A 19,892-nucleotide genomic window follows, 5' to 3' on the forward strand; every position below is an offset into this window, starting at 1 on the left:
GTAGAGCTTTTTAGAATAAATCTGGTTTTGCTATCTAATTCTAATTCAATATTGACACTAGCTTATGTTAACAGTTTTATCTGAGCTCCTTTCTTTTTGCATATTATAAACCCTGTTTTTGATTTGGCATGATCTCTTGATAATGTTTCTGTTCAGTGTAGGATGAAATTTGTAAAATGTAGGGCAAGTTATCTCAAAATATTGCATGGGTTAGTAATTTCGGAGACATGGATACACAGCTCTCCTGGACACTAAAAGCCTGACCAGCTCTTAATAACTTTTCTGCTGTTCTGGAAAAACTGCCAGCACTTCAAGTATGCTGTGCTGTTCTTCAGCTAACACTTTGTTTCCCCCCCTTTTTTTTTTTTGTTTGGTTTGTTTCTCTTTGGGGTTCTGTTTTTAGTTTGATTAAAGTTTTTTGGGTTAGGGGTTGTTTCAGGGCGGGGGGGGGGAGGTGGGGGTGGATTTTTTTGGTTTGGTTTCATTGCCTTTTAAAGAGAGCTGGGAGAAAGTATTTTAAAAAGCCCATATAGGCAAAATAGCTTAAAACGTTTTCAGCTATTTAAGTGTGGGGTATGTGGTGGCTTGGGGGTTGGGGTTATTTTAGTTTTGGTGGGGCAATATGGGAGGGGCGTCGGGGAAGGTTACTGGTTGGTTGGTTGGTTGGTTGGTTGGTTAATTGCGAGTGTGTGTTTTCTTCCCTCCCTCTTCCCCCCATGGATATTTAAAACCAATTGAGCTGAGTAGGTGTTAATTGCAAACAAATGTAATATTTTCATTTTGGTCTCTTCTGGTATTTTTCCCCTTAAAAAAAAAAAAAGAAAAAGAAAAAAGAAAAAAAAGATTCCGTTGAATATTCTTTATCTTAATATTTGTTAAAGGCTGATTTATTAACAAATTATAATTCAAAAATCAAAGCTGAAAGTAAATTCTCCTCAACCCCCAGGGTGCATCTCCAGTACCAGAGTACATAGGAATCTTACTAAGGATAAGCAAAACAGTAGAAAGTGTAAGCTTCTGAAAGAGCCTTAGAAGTCCCAAGGATACGATGCCCAGTGCGGTATCAGTGGCCTGGTAGCACCTGCTGCAAAAATGGTGACCAAAATGAAATATGCCCATGGAGGCATATTTGAAAATACTATTTCTCCTATTTCTCCTACTGTGGGGGAAGAAGAAAAGCATTTCTGCTCAGATACAGAAGGTAATTCACAGTGTTTATAAACAACATCCTCATAGAAACAGCAGCAACTGGGAGCAAGGCTTTTCCTTATCTGCAGGACCACAGGAATGGGAAGGCAGAAAGACAGTAACCCTTTCTGCTGAATGTCACGAACTCAGTCATACAGAGCTGCACAAGTCACTTGAGAAATTACGGATTATATTTTATGATCAAATTATGATTTCATTTTCATGAAAATTGAAGGAAGATATTAATCCCAAATATTACAATGAAAATGAAAGTCTGAGGAGAAAAAGTTCCTAGTTGTCCCAAGCTTCAAAACTGTACGAGGAAATACACAGCACATTAAATGGGTCATGGTTAAAGAGAAAAACACAGCAGTACCATGGTGGGGACCTATTCCAGAACACGAAATTAGGAAGATTAGAGCCTGGTGAGGGGCTTGGGTGTTTTTTGTTTTGTTGTTTGAGGGAGAAGTGGTTAATTGTTTTTATTATAAGCATTCATCAGAATCCTCCATTATGCTGCATTTGAATATAACAAGAAGTTTTAAAGGTTTTCATTTCTCTAGTTCAGAAGGGAATACTGCAGGAAGAATCCTTGGAGCGCACAGTGAGAGATCATTGACACTAGGAAAACAACCAGCAAAGGACCTTTGAAGCTTTGCTTTCCACCAGTAGAGAAGAAATAGTTAAGAATGTGAAAGTGAATAAACTTTGTCATCTTTAAAATGGGAATGAAGCTGAGCAGAATTAAAATCCAAAACATTTCTATAAAAAGAAAACAAAAAAAGCCAACAACCCAAAACCAAACTCAACAAAAAAACCAAACCACCCCAACTTTAGAGAAAATATGGAAGCAGCCATGACAGCAAAAGGAGTCCAGCAATCACAGAAGCACTTGAATAAATAATACCAATATCAGAAGTAGAACCAGGCAAATACAGAAGAAGAAAACAATGCAAAGACTGACCAGCTAAGTCATAAATATTTCATTTGCTAGAAGAAGGTGAACAATCAGCAAGAATTTGCCTATGAGAGAGTAATATCACTCACTGATAGAGTACCTGGAAGCATACAAGACAAAATTAATGCAAACAGCAAAGTATGCAAAACCAATTGAGATCATTCTGCAAATATTTAGTCCTTGGTACTTGGTATCCTGTACCAAGCAGTAAGACTACCTAGACATAGTACACGCTAGGCTAATTCAGTTAGTCCTGGAATACTTACAGACCTATCTGAAGCTACCTCACTACCAGGAAAAATTATTTCCTGAGAATCGAGGGAGTATGGATGAAGTTCCACAAAACTAAGAAAGGGCAAACACAGCACGTATCTTTAAAGGTCAGGGGAGGCAAAGAGGGACTAGAAATTGCAGTCCAGTTAACTTAGTATCAATTCCTGAAAAAACATCATAACAAAACAAGTCACCTTCAGGATAGTAAGAGAAAAGACAAGACCTAAAAAATCCAAAGTGCCGATAATAACCCAACGTCATTTCCTACCACTGCAGTAACACAGGTTACAGCAGATATCTAGTATGTTGAGTTGAGCAGGACTTTCGTTTATAAGCATGCCACGTTCGAGTCACACCGGAAAAAATATCTAAATAAAACAAGCATAAGGTGGAAAAGCTATTTAAAAAAACATATTCTACACAGCTAAAATTGGTAACAAAAAAATCTGAAGTATTCATTAAGCAAACTCATGTTTGTCTGAGATATAGGAATAGTCAACACTCACATTACCGTTCTAGATAAAAAAAAAAAAACAGAAACATATTAGATTTGTAGGTAACTTGACTACAAGGAGAAATGAATGGCTAGTTACAGGACACTAGGGCTGGTCTTCAAATCTATCCTGATAAACTGAAAATAGGAAATGGAAAAAAAAGACGACTCAGTAAAGGGCAGACAAGGAAATGGCTCCACACTAGGACCAGGATAAACTGGTGCAGAAATAGGGAAAGTCAGTCAACCAGTTAAGGACTAGCTGCGCAGAAGATGATGGGATGGATGTAATCTATCAGAGTGGTAATAAGAGAGGATAGCATACAAGTCTTGCTGATGTCTGAAAACCAGCACCTTTGCCCTTGAGGGGTTGGCCAGAGGCCAGGCTCAGGTGCCTTGTCTAAAACCTTTTACCAAACCCCCCCACAGGGCAAACTGATAGAGAACTTAAAGTTTTGACAGTGGTGTTTGGGTTTTGCTTTTACTCTGCATCATGGTTTGACTTCTGGGCACTTTCACACATAATCAACACCCTGACATGAAAGTGACCTTGATGACAGCCCAGTCTCTCAGGTTGTCCTCTTGCAGTACACAGATTAATTACCAAAGTGGAATACTTAACTGAACTGTAGTTACTTTTACAAACACTCCTATCAACTATTTAAATAAAAGGCTTAAAAGATATTTGTTATTCTCAACACACTGCATAATCCCCAAGGAACTTGCAGTCATCACTCCTTCCTCTCACTTCCTCTAATGCTTCTGCAGAGATTTAGCTGAGGACCTTATTCCAAAATACAGATATTTACCACCACCAGCACCAGGAGAGGGCTGATGCATTGCACTTTCTGAATCAGGGAAGGACATCACTATGATGATGCAGAGATAATATACAAAACCACAACCATAATTTATTATAGGCCATTATTATTATGACCATAACTACATATTATGCTAAGCAAACATATTCTCGTTCTATGTACATGGATTTGAATATTCTCTTCCCCAAATAAAATGCAAAAATAAAAGTAACAGAATCATATTCCAATCTGAACTTGTTAAAGCTACTAACAATAGGACAGTTCAGGGGATTGAAGACATATCAATAGTCTTCTGCCAAAGAGAAATAATACACAAGGTCATTATTTGTTCTTTAAAGTAAATGTATAGATTCTTTACCCACGACTTCTCCAAAATACAAACCAGTCATAATGCAATCAGAATATTATCTTTACTTCTCAGAAACACATTTACGTTTTGATGTGTTCTTTCAAAATACAGATTTTTATTTAAAAACTCATACCATGTAGCATCACTAATATAAAATTTGACACAAGCTTTCAAAGTATAAACATAACTGAAATGCAGACTTAGAAGCAAAATGGTTCCTTATTCCCTGCTTAACCTTAATATTTTCTACAATTAATACTTTACATTCAGAGGACACATCATCTTCACTCAAACTGTAGAGTTAAAGAAATTTGCTTATACAAAAATATACTTTAAAATAATATAAAATACAAAAATATATCTAAACCCTCGGCACTGTATAGCAACTTGTTTACCTGACCCTGAATGCAACGTATGGAGCAGAAACTGAAGAAACCCAGCAAACATAGCAGCATCAGCAAGGGAACGGTTAAAAAAGCACAACTGGCATCTAGTAGGTTGCCGAATTCCAGCCTGTAACTGTAGCAAAACTGAAATGCAAGCAAAAATCCACTTCAGTGTGAAGGATATGATAGAAGAGAAGTCCTTAAGGTCCTTGTGTCCTGATTCCAAGCCAAATTATTCTGCAGCATCAAGCATTCAACACTGGTGACACCAAACAGGGCTCTTGCCATCAAAACAAATCTCTGCAGTGTAGTGCAAGCATCGATTACTGCATTAGTTTGTAGACGCTTGCTGCAATGAGAAGGAGTTTCAGTCTCTAGAAGGAGTTAATGATTTTAGGAATCCAGAATTAACAATCCTTGGAAAAGAAGATAGGCAAAAAAAGCTCCTTCCTCTGCAGATAGAACAGGAAAGAAGTTTCTTAGTGCTTTAAAGCCAGCAGTAGACTCAGGCTCAGGCATCCAAGTAATCTATACTACTGCTGCAGTTTTTATTTATATTCAGCAGTGGTGCACTGAACAAGTTTTAATGAACTGCATAAATGAAGCAATTGTGAAAGGAAATGCAGCTCTTAAGTTACGTAAAACTTCCCAAGCTGTAGATTTACTTCTAGTACACTGAAAACACAATGGCTCTTTGAAAAATTTATCATTTTTTCAAATAAATTGGATGATTTAATACTTTTCTTACATAACAGAAGTGTGCATGGAATTGTAATTAAATATAAGAAAAATATATGCTAAATTAAAAACTGGAAATAACATTTTACATTCCAAATTACATACTCAAGATAAAAGAGATAAGAAAACCTTCCCCAGCATATTTGGGGTGATGATTAGTGAATTACAAGTAATAACATTTGCTAAAGAATTTAATCTAATTTAATCATATCCAAACCATACAATGGCAAAACTATTTCCTTGGCAGAGACAGTCCTCTAAAAATATACTATTCTCTGCAGCATATCTAGATACTGCAGGACTTCAGAAATACAAAAAAAATAAAAGCCTCCTTGGTTACTAAAATGTGAGAAAGTAAAGCAAACAAAGGGAAGCTTATAAGCAATAAGATTAATAATTAAGCTAATGAGATCTTACAGTTCTTTCACCTTTATATAGAGCTACTAATAATAATGAAAATACAGTTTTAATCAAGTTGTTTCCCTGTAGTTCCGGATCACATGATCAAAATATTGGTGCTTAACACCGATTTCACCTCTCAGTCTGAGAACCCTGGCCACTGTTGAGTTTCAGGTTTCCCCAGCAGCATAGTATTAGCAGAATGACAACATGACAGTTTACATCTGCTTTTTTCACTGATGTGTCCTTGTTAGGAGATACTTCTTTGGAGGATGATGGCCAGGCTTCATATAATCCAAGAGACAGTGATCACCTGGACATCTACTGACAAGGGATCATATACCCAGCTTTATCCTGAAGCTGGAGAACATGCCTTGCAAAAGGGACAAGAGACAAGAGCAAGACAAGCGCCCAGTGCTTCCACAGCACATCCATTATCCCACTGAGTCTTCTGCACTCGACCTTGAATGATGTCCTCCTGTTTTGCCAGAGCTGGTGTTGAGGGCTATGCTTCATTTTCAGAACATAACTCACCTGGATCTTGAATGCTCACCTGCCTTGCAGGACGTGCGTATAGGGATTTTGCCACAACCCAACTCAGCAGGTATTTATTGTTCACTACAACCTCAGAACTTTTGAACTAGTCTGCACTATATGGGGCTCATTTTCTGCCTTTTCCTGCTCCCAGCATTCCCATGGAATGCCGTGTTTGTGAAGAAAAAGTCTTCTCTCAAATGTATTTAGACAGGTTATTTTTGCCTCACAGTGTTGTCAAAGCTCTCACTGTCCTCCATTCCCCTTGACGGTAGATACATGCAATCTTTGTCTGCTCTTCTGTCCCCACACTGGGCAGTCCTCAACACCAATTTTACCCACTGCTTCCTAGCCATAAGACCTGTCAAAGCCCTGCCTATCTTTGTCTAACAGCTTCAGCTTTAAAAGTTAGAAGTCTCTGAATGTATATGCTGAACATGCAAGTAAATGATGAAAAACAGGGGAAGAGAGGAGCAAAAGAAGAGCATTCTGAGGTAAGAAAGGGCATTCTGCAGAAAAGGACAGTGTCACCAACCGTGTACTGCACATCCCTAAGGGTGCTTTTCATTCCTCCCAGCCCCTGTCAAATAGAATGTTCTGGTTGCCCAAAAGGCCCACATGACAGTTTGAGAATCAAATGCTGACAGCTGATTTACTTACTTTTACATGCATTAATAGTAGCAAGACAGTACGAACCTAACTGGAAATCTGGTTACCTTTCTGTTGTGCTAATAAAAATAAATAATTAAGTCATAGCACACTTTCAACCTTTGCTTTGGACAACATTACCTATGGAATCTCAGGAGGTTTTTACTGCCATTATCCTCTGAGGCACGCTACACTCTGTATCTAATACTTAGATTTTAACCGTCGTATTTTCGCTTCTTCCTAATGTTCCTGTTAATAATTATTCTAGATCTTAATTCATGTATGAGATTCCTGCATTTATAAAATTTTATAAGGCCATTAGAAAAGAATGAAACTGAACAATAATCACAGAGATATCCAAATCTTCAGGTTGTCAAGTTTTAAAAGGTCAAATTCCAAACATTAAATGTGCTATTCAGTTTAATGTCTGGAAGAAAATGCAGCTTTTCTCTAAAACAAAAGGTTTACAACACTTTTTTTTAAAAGAAGAAAGCCACAGAATGACCCTAAGCTTAATTCAGAAGCACAGAAAGAGCAATTCCAGGAAAAAAAAAAAAAAATCTATGCTTTCAGTTGGAATTTAATTTAGGAAGTGAGAGAAACAACAGAAAAGACCTCAAAGTCAAGTTACAATGGAGAATTGATTGTAACACAATTGCAGGAATCTGAGATGGAATATTAGGTGTTGTATGCGATTTGTTGTGTTGTAGCCCTGTCTGATCCACCTTGAAAGGCCTTGGCTAATGTGGAAGATTCACAGTGACTGGATAAAGCAAATGCCACATCTCCCTTCTAGAAGGGCAAGAAAAAGGACCTGAGAAACTACAAACTTGGAAGGCTAATCTGAGTCCCTAGGAATGTTACAGACCAAATCCTTCTGGAAGGCAACCCTGAGGACATGAAGGTCAAGAAGCTGAATGGGAACCATCAGCAATTTCCCTTTCCAAAGGGAAATCATGCCTGCAGAAAAGGGGAGAGAGGCAGATAATGTTTAATGTAACTGCAGCAAGGCTCTCAACCAAGTCTTTCACAATATCCTTGTATCCAAATCAGAGAGATATGGATTGATTGGTGAATTATGAGGTGGGTGGAAAACTGACATAACCACTTGACTCAAGTGATAGTCAAAGGACTGAAATTCATCTAGCGATGAAATGTTAAATATGCAAAAAAGTATTGAAACAAAGATTTATGGAGAGGAATCAACGCTTTCCTTTGCTCAGCTAGCAGCACGCCAGACAACAAGATGCACTCCTGGGATCATAGAAAACTTGGATGCAGCTTTTGGCTATACAGTAGAGAAAACATACTTGCTTCTAATAGCCTGAAGTGCAGAGTTTAGCTGACACTGGGTTAATTAAAACACTTCTGTTCTCTGTACACTGACACAGCAAAAGTGCATCTTCTCTTCAGTGAAGTATTGCCCATTAAAGAAGACTGAGTATTTTCCAGATTCTTTGGCAAAATAGTTACAAACTTTGCAAGGACAACTGTCAACCATTTAACATTTACATAAGAAAATCCTTTTTATACAAATATATGTATTTGCATATAAATATACACTTATATCCACACATACAGAAGTGATTTTCTTTTCAACAGATTGACACAGTTTGGCCTGTCCTTTCTCATAACTTCTAAGAAAAAACAGAGATTAAGAACTGAGATGACTGCAGTGAAAAAGACACACTAAAAGAAATGTCTGCTCTCAAACACCCATCAAACCTGTCAGAGCTCATCAGTGTTCCTTTCCATTCAGACATGAGCATATTCTGTTTATACTGTTGGCCAGCTGGCAAAAAAAAAAAAAAAAAGGCACCAAAGCAGAAATGATGTAGTCACATCAACAGAAGGACATACTGGCACTAATATGTTTGGCCTCCTATTTAGCTTGGGCTAAATCAGTGTCATGCTGTCATTACTCCACAGCTTCTAGTTCAAACCTTGATCCAAGCCAATCAGTTCAAAGTAGAAGTGAATTAACCTGGTATCTGTCTGAAAAACACATTCTAAACACACACATGAGGAGCAGGCTATGGTGTGCCTTCCACTCGCATCCCTGACAAGCAGCTTTGCCACACTGTTCCTAAAGGTCCTTTAGGAGAGTTTTACAGAACATCACCTGCCATTTTGCAGCAGAGTGGAAGACACAAGAGCACTGCTGCATGACCAAACGATAGAAACACCTTCAGGCACGCAGGTATGCAACAGCCAGGAAAGAAACATCCTGCTATCAACTGCTCCTGCACTCAGCATTTCCAAGTTCCACTGCCAATTGTTTAGTACTGTGCTACTAACAAAATTCTGTTTTCCCCCATCCTCTATCTGCATAGGCATGATTTAGTTTCCAGATTCTCCTGCAAGTCTGCTTCCTCCTAGATCCTCTGATTTTAAAAATTTCAGATTTAAACCTAGATATTAGAGCAGCAGTACCATAAGCATCGAACATTTCAAAAGGTCAAACTGTTAAATAGCATTTTCTATTATTTAAACATGTTATATAGCATCCAAGCAATAACAAACAAAACAAACAAAAAAGCCACTCAAAACCCCCACCCATCTAAATGCAGGGTTTAATGGTGACCACGTTTTTTAAGTATTGCCAGAAAATTCATTCCTAATCCTTATAATAATTTTCTAGGTCAAAGTAAGATTAGATCCACAATAGCACAGATAACTGATGTCTGGCAACAGGCCTTAAGTTAATATCATTATCTGTTGTCCTAGTTGGGGGTTTTTTGGTTTGGTTTGGTTTTTTAAAGGAAAAGTTTTGTCAAAATGCAAATGGTACATTTGTGTATTAAAGAAACCCATCAAACAAACCTCCTCACTGGCAAAAATTAATGTATTACGAAGCGCTTCCTTTTAGTGGCTTGTAGGAATAGCCACTCCATAAGACTTCCTTGATGGTGAGATTTAAAACTGATTAACAGAAACAGATTAATCAACTTTTTGTATAACTGATTTCAGAGCAAATTTTCTGTGGAAAGGAGTCCACAGCAGCACAACTGGATTCATCCCTAAGCATTCAGTTCAATTCCTATTTCCAGGAGGCTTTTTGGCCTCCCGCATACAGTCTCAGCTTAAGGATGATGACAGCTCTATTACTGTCAAATCCGTAACAACTACCCTATGCGCATAAAAAAACTTGGGTGTAAGGAAAAGTGCTTTGGGTAAGTAGGAAGAAAACATATGACTATCAAAAGTATCAGCAAGATTTCTTCAGCACAAATACAGTCATCCATTAATGTGTACCTCTAAGCTTTCAAAAATGTTGGAAATCTGGCTCGTGAGCCTCAAAACCAGTGGCATTTTCTTGCTGTGTTTACTTTTTTTCTGAGGATAAGACTCAACTCACATAATGAATGACTGCTTCCATAGAACTATATTGGTGTAATTTCCATTTACATAATACATTCCATACTCTATCGCCACTGAAGTTACAGGACAATGCAAATCTGCCTTCAGGAAAATACACATAGAGGTAAGTTCTGAAAAAGGTTTTCAAATTACCAGTTTGAGTAGGATGGTGTGCCTCCACTTCCAATTCTCTATTTGTTAAGACAGAAATTGTCTTGTATGAAGAGTGCGATCAATAAAAGACAAGATTTGACTGCTCCATCTAGTGGCTCATTATGCACAATTTTAATCATTAAGAATATGTTTCCTAATGGGTTAAAAAGAACCACTGTGGTGTTTGCTTCTTCTCTGAACAACACAGCAAAATAAATTCTTAGCACCTAGCTCTTTTAATAGCATAAGATGAAAATAATAGCAAAAAATGAAATAAAATTTCATGGAAGTTTAACATAGGTGCATGAAAAGAGGTAAATATGTCTACATTTTTAATTATTAGCTTATGCTATTTAGTTAATAAACTTTAACAACAATGGCAAAGTTTTAAAATGTGTTCCTTTGAATTTACAGTTGAAGTTATTTGAGTTGGCATTTCCAGTGAAAAAATAACTTACATTTTCAGTAAAAGAGCCAAATGAATAACAAGCCAAGCATTAAAACATATACACTGAGGCTTACCTATAAGTAGTAAATTTCAAAGCTCAGGTCTGAGTCAGAAAATGACTTTTACTCTGTGAAGGACAATTCTGAAACAAATTTACAACACCACTGATTTTTAGAGGGAGAAAGAAGCGTGTGCCCTCCAGTCTAACCAAGGCTATTCCATAGCAATTCTAAAAAATACTGAGAATTTAAATCCTTCAGAAAAGTGGTATAAGAACATGACCAAGTTGCTTTAAATAGAACATTTTTAGAGCAATCCTTTTTAGAATAACTAATTAAAATGGAAGCTCAAATTGCAGAGGAAAGAATTACCAAACTGAGGACTAGGTTTCAAAAACTAGAAATTTAAATTCTAGAAAATAATGTATACAATTATAACATACAATATGTCGGTTAAAACCAGATAAATGTGTGATGTACTTCATTTCTCCTTGATACATGTCTGAAAACATTCTGTCTTAAATTACAAACATCAATGAGAGGTAGCCAAGGAAAACAACCATTCTCCTTATTTCTCCATCACACAAAGTTCCCACAGCTGACATCTACCTATATTAAGGTAGGACCTTATCTGCAATCAAAACCTCTATGTAATGAAAGATAAACATATGTTTCAATTCTTTATAGACATTCATTTAGAATTGCAAAATAATCCCACAGTACCTGCGGCTCAAGTGTACAGTACACATTAAGTTCAACACCTTTTAAAATCTATTGTTCCAATCACAGCCCACCTTCCTTTCAAGAGCATTATTTGGATTTGGGAAGTTTAGATGAGTCACACTGCTCTTGAGCATTTCTCAGCTTGCCCAGTGGACCAAGTTAGACATGGTCCAATTTGCATATTAGGTACAGCAAAGGCACAGGTCACAAAGTAAAGAATGCTGATATTTGCTTATCTAAAATAGAAAAGGTTGAGTTTACAGACAGGAAGCAAATGTGAAAAGAGAATAATTTAAATAAAATGTTTTAGTAGAAGTTGCTCCATGGCTGCAAAGAAAATGTAATAAAATCTTTAGTACAGAGGGTCTAAAAAAATATTGCTGCAGGTATGCATTTTCCTGAGTAGCCTCATAGTATTTCTGAGACCTATGCTCTCTTAAAGAATAGCTCTAAGGTTGAAGCTGTTTAACAATTAGACAGCCCTTCATGTACTATTTTTGCAGTCAGTCAAGGGAATGTGCTGAGGGACTCATGCATGGGAGTGAGAGAGATTTTTAAGAAGCCAAACTTGTACCAATGCAGAGACTTCAAGTGTTGGGCATCTCAAAAAGTAATTAATACGACGGTTAACATTTAGAGCAGTTGGGTGTCTGCAGCGGGAGGCAGTGACCTTATTAAAAGTTAGGCTAGCAGCATGAAAATTCTAACCAGTTACTACATGTACCTACCAATAAATAAACGCTTTTGCATATTGCGCTTTGTATATTGTGCTTGCAGACTTTTTCTCACAGCAAACTTACCCAGAAAATACAAAAACATCCTTCAAACTGAAAATAAAAGTATAAAACTCTGCCCTGTCCTTATGTGTCTTCAGTCTGAGATGGCAGCAGTAACTAATGAAAAATAAATAAACAATCCAAAGGCTGGAAAAGGCTGTGAGGTGTGGGCATCTGGTCTTTTTAGACGAAAGAAATAGCTCCACAATGTCTCTAAGAGGGTGGCAATAAACATGCACAAATCGATTTGTTACCTGATAGAAAAAGCAAGCAGGCAAACATATGGGCAATTTAGCTGATTAACAGCAAATTATAGGTAGAGAGAACAGGAACCTAGGCTCAACTGAATCCCTTGTGGTAGTAAGTAATGCACGCTTAGCCACAAGAGAATGCAAGCGTGCCAGAGGACACCTGAAAGTAATCTGGAATTCTGATAAATGGAAGAAAAAGGTACCTAATAATATGTCCCTGCATAAATAAGCATACCATTTTATTATCATAAAGGGAAGTTGGAGTATCAGTCATGGACTGAAATCTCACCAATCCCACAGCACAAGGACAAAATGAAACCCCAGGCTCCAATGAATTTGCAATTTAAATGCAAGACAAGAAAACAGGCAAAGAAAGGTGTCAAAAAAGGATAAGCTACAGTCAGAAGTACTGTGGATTTAGCCCCAGATTTCTGCACCTTGGCCCAGAGCCTGCCACAGGAACAACAACAGTATTTTTATCTCAGAGCAACTGCCGTGAAGGCTATGAAGAAATCAATTTTTATTTCCAGGAATCCTCAATTTCAACTAAGAAATTATGATCATGATTATTCTTAACTTTGCTTTTCTGTCCTTAGAGTTGACATGGTTTCTGTCAGCAAGCTTCAACCTCCCTAACAGTAACTTAACCCTCCGGCTTAGAAAGAAGCACTCAAACTCTTTGCCCCTCCAGCTTCTTCTTTCTCATTTAAATCTCAGTTCTTCTCCATGCCTTTGTTGTTGTTGTTGCTTCTCTCTTTTCTAGGCTATTGAACACCAATCCATCCCACCTTTCCATATATGTCATATCTTATAGACCTTGGTCAATCTCACCAAAGACTGCAAACGCTCTCCAGCATGTTTTCCAGCATGCATGTTCTCCAGCCTAGAGAAAGGGCTCTGCTATAATTTTAAAGGAGCATTCAGCTACATATCTTCATGACATCCCTATTTATATGGCTATGTATCTCAGTGAAGTGTTGCACTTCTTGGCAACAGTATAACTTTTTTCCCACTAATGCTCAGCTTATTTTATTTGCATATGCATGTATGTACTCTGCATAATTCCATATACACAAAACAGATTTCTTACTGCCCTAATTTAACAGGCACTTATTTACAGCTCCATAAGGGCTGCAAATAATTTCAGCTACTCAAAAGCACTGAATATTGATAGCACTGAATAATGTAAGCACTGACTAAAATTCTGAAGCTAGAGCCATTTTAGATTATACTTTCATTAAAATCTGAATCCGATGTAGATCTAAATTATGGCACAGACTAGGAGATAAACTGGAACTAATTTCTAAGAATCAACAATCTTCCCAGCAAGGGTAGTTTGTTTTACACTGTTAAAGCTCAGCCACATTTTACACAAATTCAGCTCTTCTGAAAACTTCATGCCCAACCCTTCATGAGAACAGATGTTAAAATATGCTAGCAGATGTTACAGTACAATTTGACTTGCCTACATGCCAGATTCGAAATACCTCAGTGAAAAACTTCAGCTAAAAACATTTAAAACCAGCTTCCTTTTCTCTATAGACTTTTCTGGATGTTTTCCTTTGGTCCATTTATACACCCTACTGCACACGTGTGGTTTCTCTCTCAGCCCACAGGCTACCTTCTTTACCAGCAATGCTACAGCACTTGGAAGAAATCCCTGGGCAGAGTGATTTATGCTCCTCCCTCCCCTTTTATACACAAAGCCCCCCAAGCACTACCACCCAAAGTGGTGCTCAAAGCACCAGAGGAGGATGAAGTAAGGGGTCACATCTCTCCTCCTGGAGCTGAACCAGCACCAATACATTTGTCTGCAAACCACAGCATCCCTTTTTCCTTCGGACTTCCACGTTCTCTCCTTCTAGTCACAACGCCCCTACCTCACACCTTTGCATACACTAAGATCCCAACAAGATCCCTGCCCACAACACTTTCTAACCAGAAGGGTAATGTCATAAGAATGAAGTGAAATTGGATTGCCCTGTTCCTCCCAGTACCATAAGAAAGGAACTAAAAATGAAACAATCACATCTTCACTGAAAGAATCTGGAATGTCAGCTCAGGAGGTTTTTTTCAAACAAGGTTCCAACTCTACCATGCTCTTCTGACTCCCAACTGAATCCATTAGTGAGTATGCAAAGCGATTTTTACTGAGCTTTTTACCATTTTGCTGACAATATGCAAGTACTAGGCATATTTTCAAGCTTAAATGGTGTGAACAAAATGAACATTTAGGCAAATATGACCAATGAGTATGCAGAATGTAAAACCTTTAGCACATCTATTTACAAAAAAAGCACATGAGCAGCTTTCAGTACTTCCTCGTACTGTCCCAATTTTCAACACTATTTTATCCTTCCCTTTCAAAGACGGCATGATAGAAGCCTAGAATATCTCTCATACCTATCGTGGGATAAAAGAAGTTAAGTACAACCTTGTCTGGACACAAATCTACCAGTTCTACACAAAGTCTTGGTTTTAAAACTTGAAAGAAAACATCTGTTTTCCTCAAACTTTCTCCAAACCTGATTTTCGTTCTTCATTGAATGGCAGTAGGCAGAAGCTATTCTCAGTTTTAAAATGAGGCCTGGATTTCATTTGCAATAGTCCAGTTTATGTTGTTCTAGTAAGTCTCTGAAGCAAGTATGAAGGCAATTTATGCCTTCTAAGAGGACTGCTGTTCCCTTGCCAAGACAGTGTTGGCACTGGAAAACTCAGCCCATTTAATGTTCAAATATGATGCATTTCAGAATAAGGAATCCTACAGCCTACATTAATAATAGGATTAAAACTGTGATCAGCAATCGGTAACAGTGTCCAGTGAAGGGTATAGTTTGTTCGGGTTTGTTTTTTTTTAAGAAATTTGAGAGGACCTTTTTGGACACCACTGAACAGTTCTTTGTCTAGATTTAACCCAGCATGAAAACAACTCAACATAAACCTTTAGGTTCTCCACCAAAGAGGCAAAATCTCAGTAGACTACGGAAGATATTCATTTGTTAGAAAGAAAGTTATCTCCAGTGCTTTGGAACTATTTTGTTAATAATTCTGGCAAAATATGTATTAAATGGTTACAGCGAATAGCAGGTGATGGATGTACTAGCTCTTCCTCAAAAGCAGAGTCAGCTAAAGCAGATTTCTCAGGGCATTCCCCCAAGCATCTCCACAGTTGATGAGGTTTTGAGCATCTCCAAGGATGAAGACTGTACAGCATCTCTGTGTGATATGTTACAGTGTTTGACAACCCCCACAGTCAAAAAAAAGCAAGGATATTTATGTCTAAGTACAACCTGGATGAAGATTTCAGGGTCATGAATACCATCCCTCCTTAAAAATGAGCAGAAAACAAGCTTACATATTTTGAATAGGCAAGTTCATGCTCAGAAAGTTAAAAGAAGCAGCTATTCAGATGGGATAGGAGAGAAATGCTGTCTCTTTTTCTATATAACCTAGATCTTTAGGGGATGTCAGGAGACCACAACATCAGATAAAGACAGACAGGTTAGCATATACAAATCAAAGACATGTCAGGAAACAGTGCCAGGAACTAAAAGGCAAGGCAGACAAGCCATTGGCATTTTGAGTATGAACACCAGCAGAAAACTTTCAAGTTACAAACACAGATAATTAAACTAAAGAGCTAAAAGCTACTTTCAAAGACACAAAAAGCCTTCAGCTGACTGTAATGTCACTTAAAGACAAATTAGGGCTATAAGACAGTTGGTAGGTTCTACCACAGTCTTCTCAGATGATGCTTATTTTATCTGTTCACCATTCATGAATTTGATTAACTTCTTCAGCCAGAAGAAAGGCTTTGTTTAAAAACACATAGCATGCTACACTTATTCCTTACTGCTAAGTGCTGCCATCAACAGATGAAGACAAACTGAAATAACAGACTTTAAACATACTTGTAAGCTTGGAAGCCAATTCATCTAGACACCACATTAGGCATTTCTCATTTCTTTCCTATATAACACTCCCCTTGCCCCATATCCTGTCCTTGTTAGCAAGGAACTCTGTCAGATCCTTGATATTTTTATTAAATGTAATGAAATTTTGCGTATTTTAAGACTAAGGTGTCAGTAAGATTATGATGCTTTATAATGGTCTCCTCACACTGTTACAGAACTTACTCGCCATTTTAACTTATACACAGAAAATTATTCTGCATACAGACAAAAGGATGAAGAAGTTACTAAAGGAGCACCGATATCAGTGAGAGAATAAACTACAACCTATTAATTCTGTCAGTTCTAGGTGAAAGAGGGAAGAGAATGAGAAAGAAACTCTTCAGCTGATGCTACCTGTAACCACCTCATCTAAGAATGTAAAAGGAAACATTGCAAACCAAATGTAAACAACTATAAGACACTTCTCGGTTGGGAAAAGAAAGGTAAGGGGAAAGAGCAAAAGTGTATGTTTTTAAAGAGGTAAGAGAGAGAGAAAAATACAGATTATTTTTTTTTCCCCAAACCATGGCCATGTGCATAATATACATAAAGGTCCTTACCTTTTTCACTGACACTTTCACTTTCTATCTCCACATCTTCACAGCTAGTATATTCTGGTGTTGATGCCCCTTCTTCCTCTGAGCTACTAACTGACATCTGCCTTTTCTTTCCGCCTCTTTTTGCTCTATGAGGCTTTGGAGGGGATGGCCGCACTGATTCCGACTGGTCAGAGCTAAGGGAATCATTCCTTAGCATGGTCTCCATTTTCTCCCGCTTTGCTTTTCGCATGAGAATAGCAGAGCTAGGATCAAGGCGGCTCTGTTTTTTAAAAGAATCGTGGTTCTTGTATTCTACGTGTTCTATAGGAACTGGACTATGCCTGGGAGTTGGTGGGCTATGATTAGTTAATTGTTTAGAAACAGAAATTCTTACATCACCTGTTCTGTCTATAGAGTACGACCTCTGAGTTTCCACAAGAGATTTTCTGTCCTGAGTTCCCTGTAATTGTGAGCGTTTTCCTAATTTATTCTCAGGTACCTCCGCTTCCTCCATTTCTGTATGTGCCAAAGCTACATCACTGTGTCTTCTCTCGTGCCGTGCTTTAGAAACTTTTGCATGCATGCGCATCTGCTGTTCCTCAGGATGAGGTTTTACAGGGTATCTTGCCAGATTGGGGTCACTCCTGTAACGGGTATGATACTCATCTTCCTTCGTTTGTGTTTCATCATCAGGCACTTTGCCCTCCTCAAGTTTCTCTGGCAAGTCCTGTGACTTGCCTTTCTCCAGCCTTCTACCTTCATGCCGTTCTTTACGCTCCCTGTCATCTGCTGGTCCTTCCTTCTGAAGTGAGGATTTTGGCACACGCTTACGCTCACTCTTTAAAACTTTGCCATTCTGGTCTGAAACAGATATTGTCTTCTTCCTACAGTGAAAAGGAGTACAATAATTAGAAGAACTGAATGCAAAATAAAAATATTTGTGTACACTGTTATTGTTAATAGATCATAAACCAGCGTAAAATATGGCAAAATACATAGAAAGGCACTGGCTGGATCCACTAAGACGAATTAAATCTAGCAATCCTTCCAGCAGTACTTTTTATTTTCCAATAGTAAACAACTTCCAGAATCCACACAAACATAAGTTACGGATAGTCCAATTAATGAGTAAAATCACAAAAAATACTAACATAAATAAATGCAGATAAGAAGAAATAACCCACTTAAGTAGGAAGACTCAAAATCATCTTTGTAATAACTACAGCACTATGGCAGAGTATTGGAATATGTTCTCCATTTTTCTGGCGGCAGTCATGAGGGTTACAGACTAACAGTCCAATTCACTTCAAGCACCATGACAGTATAGATATAAACACCACCAAATGGAGCATTTCCCACAATAATATTACAGAAAGTAATATAGATATAAAAAAATGCAAAAGAGAATACATGCAGAAACAGTAATATTTGACCTAGTTTACTTTAACTTATTTAAACTCCAAAAAGAACTGTCACCTCGTAAGCATATAAAGAAAAGCAAATTGACTTTTTGAGATAAATTAATGGCAACCTTTTCTCTGGTAATAAAAGAGGATGAAAAATGTAATTTATTTCTTTATACAGTTAAAGTGCAAAAAAAAATTAATCATAAAGCTGCGTGAAAATTATGCTCCCTCCTCTTTTATCTTCTGCTTTGGGAGAATAAGCAAGCTGAAGAATCTCAATATCCTCTTATACTGGGTATTTTTATTTCTCTCACCATTCCAACTGCACTTTTGTTTACCAGTTCACATATGAATCCATCGATTTTGAAGAAGGTTGAACTCAGCTACAAATTGTATTTGAGATGAACATGCACTGCAACACAGTCACTAGGACCCTTTTGTTTTATGTGTGTGTGTGACACTGAATCTTCCCTTCCGCAGCTGATACGTCTTCAGATTATGTATCACAGATTTACTACAATGCATTGACAGGACAGGAAAAGTTGGATATAACCGAAGTTAAGATCCTGTCTCCTTTTTCCTCCACTTCCTGTTCCTCCTGAGTTTTTAGCAATAAATGGGACCTGAGCTTACCATAAACACTCTCCATCCAGAATCCTTCAACTTCATTTGAAAGTCTCAATGACAAGCAGAGAATATAACTTATAATTAATTATAGTATAATTAATATCACCACCTTACTTATGGACAGCAAAGCAGAAATACAAAGCATTTTGATTCCCTAAAAGTGTCCTTCAGCGGAGTGACGACTGCTCTGAGGGTCTTCCCAATGTTGGAGGAAAAACGTCAACAGAATGAGGAAAAAGGACCACGTTTTCATTTACATCATACTTAAACATAACACTAACCTGAGTTTTGGTGCAGCTAAACCCTGACAGACCTCACCCACACAGTAAATTACTAACCACTGTTCATCATCCATTTTCAAGTTTAAAAGCTATGAAAAAAAATCAACCATTCTGGCCAAGGGAGAACCTTTTATGGCAAGCTCTTGCTTTGTTGCCACAGGCTCCGTCAACTTCTCTGCCATCTGTAAGACAGCAGCCAAAAGAACAGCAACTGCTTCATCACATTATCCTCTCTTGATTTGCTAATCTCCAACCCATTCATCACAGTGAATACAGCTCAGGAATTTACTCATTTAACTCAAAATATGCTAGTTTGCTTCTGGTTGACATAATTCCTGCACACAACTTTCTCTGAATTCAAGATGGTACTATTGCTGTTTGTAATGAATGTTTACTTTGCAGTTGCAAATGAGTTCTTTTACTTGTATTAATTTTAATAATAAACCAGGAACTATCACTGATAAAAAGATAACACATAGGGATATCTGACAGAATCCATCCACAGGATGGGTTTCCTCTTTGTTTGTTGTGGGTTTTTTGGTTGTTTATCTAAATTCTAGTACATAATTCAGTAAGTTAAAGGCTTGCT

At 37.6% G+C, this 19,892-nt stretch overlaps 1 protein-coding gene across 24 annotated transcripts in view; it reads right to left on the reverse strand.

The window, feature by feature from the left end:
- Positions 1-19,892, reverse strand: part of RIMS1 (regulating synaptic membrane exocytosis 1) — a 298,538-nt gene that overhangs the window by 139,511 nt on the left and 139,135 nt on the right. For 23 of the 24 annotated variants that reach the window (XM_061358529.1, XM_061358527.1, XM_061358553.1 and 20 more), the window contains one exon: positions 17,011-17,873. In XM_061358529.1, the coding sequence (XP_061214513.1) occupies positions 17,011-17,873 (863 nt within the window). Of the gene's footprint in view, positions 1-4,477; positions 4,812-17,010; positions 17,874-19,892 lie in introns of those variants that run through there. The other variant, XM_061358550.1, reaches the window with a different exon arrangement.

Source organism: Neopsephotus bourkii, unplaced genomic scaffold, assembly GCF_033783945.1.
Source record: "Neopsephotus bourkii isolate Nb327-2 ecotype Australia unplaced genomic scaffold, CSIRO-AGI_Nbou_v1 NB_947, whole genome shotgun sequence".
NCBI classification, from domain to species: Eukaryota; Metazoa; Chordata; class Aves; order Psittaciformes; family Psittacidae; genus Neopsephotus; species Neopsephotus bourkii.